At 42.4% G+C, this 1,634-nt stretch overlaps 1 protein-coding gene across 1 annotated transcript; it reads right to left on the reverse strand.

Moving 5' to 3' along the window:
- Positions 1 to 787: 787 nt before the first annotated feature.
- LOC126837814 (uncharacterized) lies at positions 788 to 1,409 on the reverse strand. Its single transcript, XM_050571766.1, has 3 exons — positions 1,294 to 1,409; positions 860 to 1,198; positions 788 to 806 (listed from the first exon to the last, which is right to left on the reverse strand). Exons 1-3 carry the CDS (start codon positions 1,407 to 1,409, stop codon positions 788 to 790), a joined length of 474 nt encoding a protein of 157 aa, XP_050427723.1.
- Between the last annotated feature and the right edge of the window lie 225 nt (positions 1,410 to 1,634).

A 1,634-nucleotide genomic window follows, 5' to 3' on the forward strand; every position in this document is an offset into this window, starting at 1 on the left:
GACGGTGGGCCAGCATTTCGCGCTACTGGCTTGCACCGTCACCATCGTTCCCGAGTTGTCCCTTCGTTTCCATCGTCTGGATTACTACTTCACGTCTTCCTCAACAGGCCGGCCGGACAAGTTCGGGATGCGATTGGACGGAGACAGTGGCTGCAGCATCTCGCGCTACTACAGCACACGTGTCCGCCAACGGCTTCACCGACTTGCCGGCCACAGTTTATCGGCTGGAGTACTATTGAAAGTTGTCCGACTCGCTTTCTTCGCTTTCTGACTGGTACGACGTTGGCCGTCTCCGCTTTGTTGACCTGGGTTGCTCATCATCAGAGTCTAAACGCGGTCTCTTCAGACCTGATGATGAGCACGGCTGCGGGTCGTCCGAGTCTGACTCAACTGGTCGGCGTTCGTTGACAGGCGGGCGAATGGCGCTAAAAGTATTACAGTATGTATTCCAGTTGTTTTCTAATACTATTTCTCGGATTAGGTTATCTAAGTCGTCATCAATGATAACAAAATATGATCACCCGGCCGGAAGGAAATAAATCATTTTTTTGATGTACACATTAATTTACATGATAAGCTATATGGTGCACAAAATATGAAAAATGTAATACCAAGCGGTCGTACTTACTTGAAATATGCAAGCCTTGCATCGAAGCTGTATGTGGGCATGAAGTTCCGGGAATATTCGTCGTCGTCGTGGATTTTGTCGGTTTCGTCTGTCTCAATTGACTCGTCATCGTTGTCCTCTGTCTCTCTGTCGTCGGTTTCATCTGTCTCAATTGACTTGTCATCGTTGTCTTCTGTCTCTCTGTCGTCGGTTTCGTCTGTCTCAATTGATTCGTCATCGTTGTCCTCTGACTCTGTGTCATCGTTGTCCTCTGTCTCTTTGTCATCGCTGTCCTCTGTCTCTGTGTCATCGTTGTCCTCTGTCTCTCTATCGTCGGTTTCGTCTGTCTCAATTGACTCGTCATCGTTGTCTTCTGTCTCTCTGTCGTCGGTTTCGTCTGTCTCAATTGACTCGTCATCGCTGTCCTCTGTCTTTCTGTCATGGTTGTTGACAAGTGGCGGAACAGCACTATTAAAGTATGTACTCCATTGTCTAATGACTTCCAATACTATTTCAGGTATATAGTTATTTAACTCGTCGGTGTTTATGTCAATCTCTTCGTCCGTGTCTCTATCTCTTGTGTCTATGTCGCTAAAACGAATTATACATAAAAAAACAATTGTATTATTAACACTAGCTGTTGTTAAACTCGACTAGCCAGCTACTATTTTGTCAAGCTTTAGTACTTGTATATAAGGCGTTCTGGAAATAACTCTTCTTCGTCGTCCGTCAAGAAGTCTTCGTTTATGTCTGTTATATGATCAAATAAGAATTTGGGTGGATCTCTTTCTAACGGTGCCATTTTAGCTAAAAAGTGACAATATTTTCTAACTTAGTCCTATGATAATATAATTCAAATACTGTGTTTAAAAAATAAGCTCCGAACGCATGTCGCGTGACTTTGATTTGAGACAACTCTAAGAATATTATATGTACATATTGAAAAACATACTTTATCTTTTAAAAAAAATGTACAAGTTTTAAAAGTGAAAATAATTAGTCATTTAGTTTATTAAATTGCTTTTGG

The sequence above is a fragment of the Adelges cooleyi genome, unplaced genomic scaffold, assembly GCF_023614345.1.
Source record: "Adelges cooleyi isolate 19-005CV unplaced genomic scaffold, UGA_ACOO_1.1 ACOO_flye_CR_arks_rails_tigmint_CR_PRNA_3, whole genome shotgun sequence".
NCBI classification, from domain to species: Eukaryota; Metazoa; Arthropoda; class Insecta; order Hemiptera; family Adelgidae; genus Adelges; species Adelges cooleyi.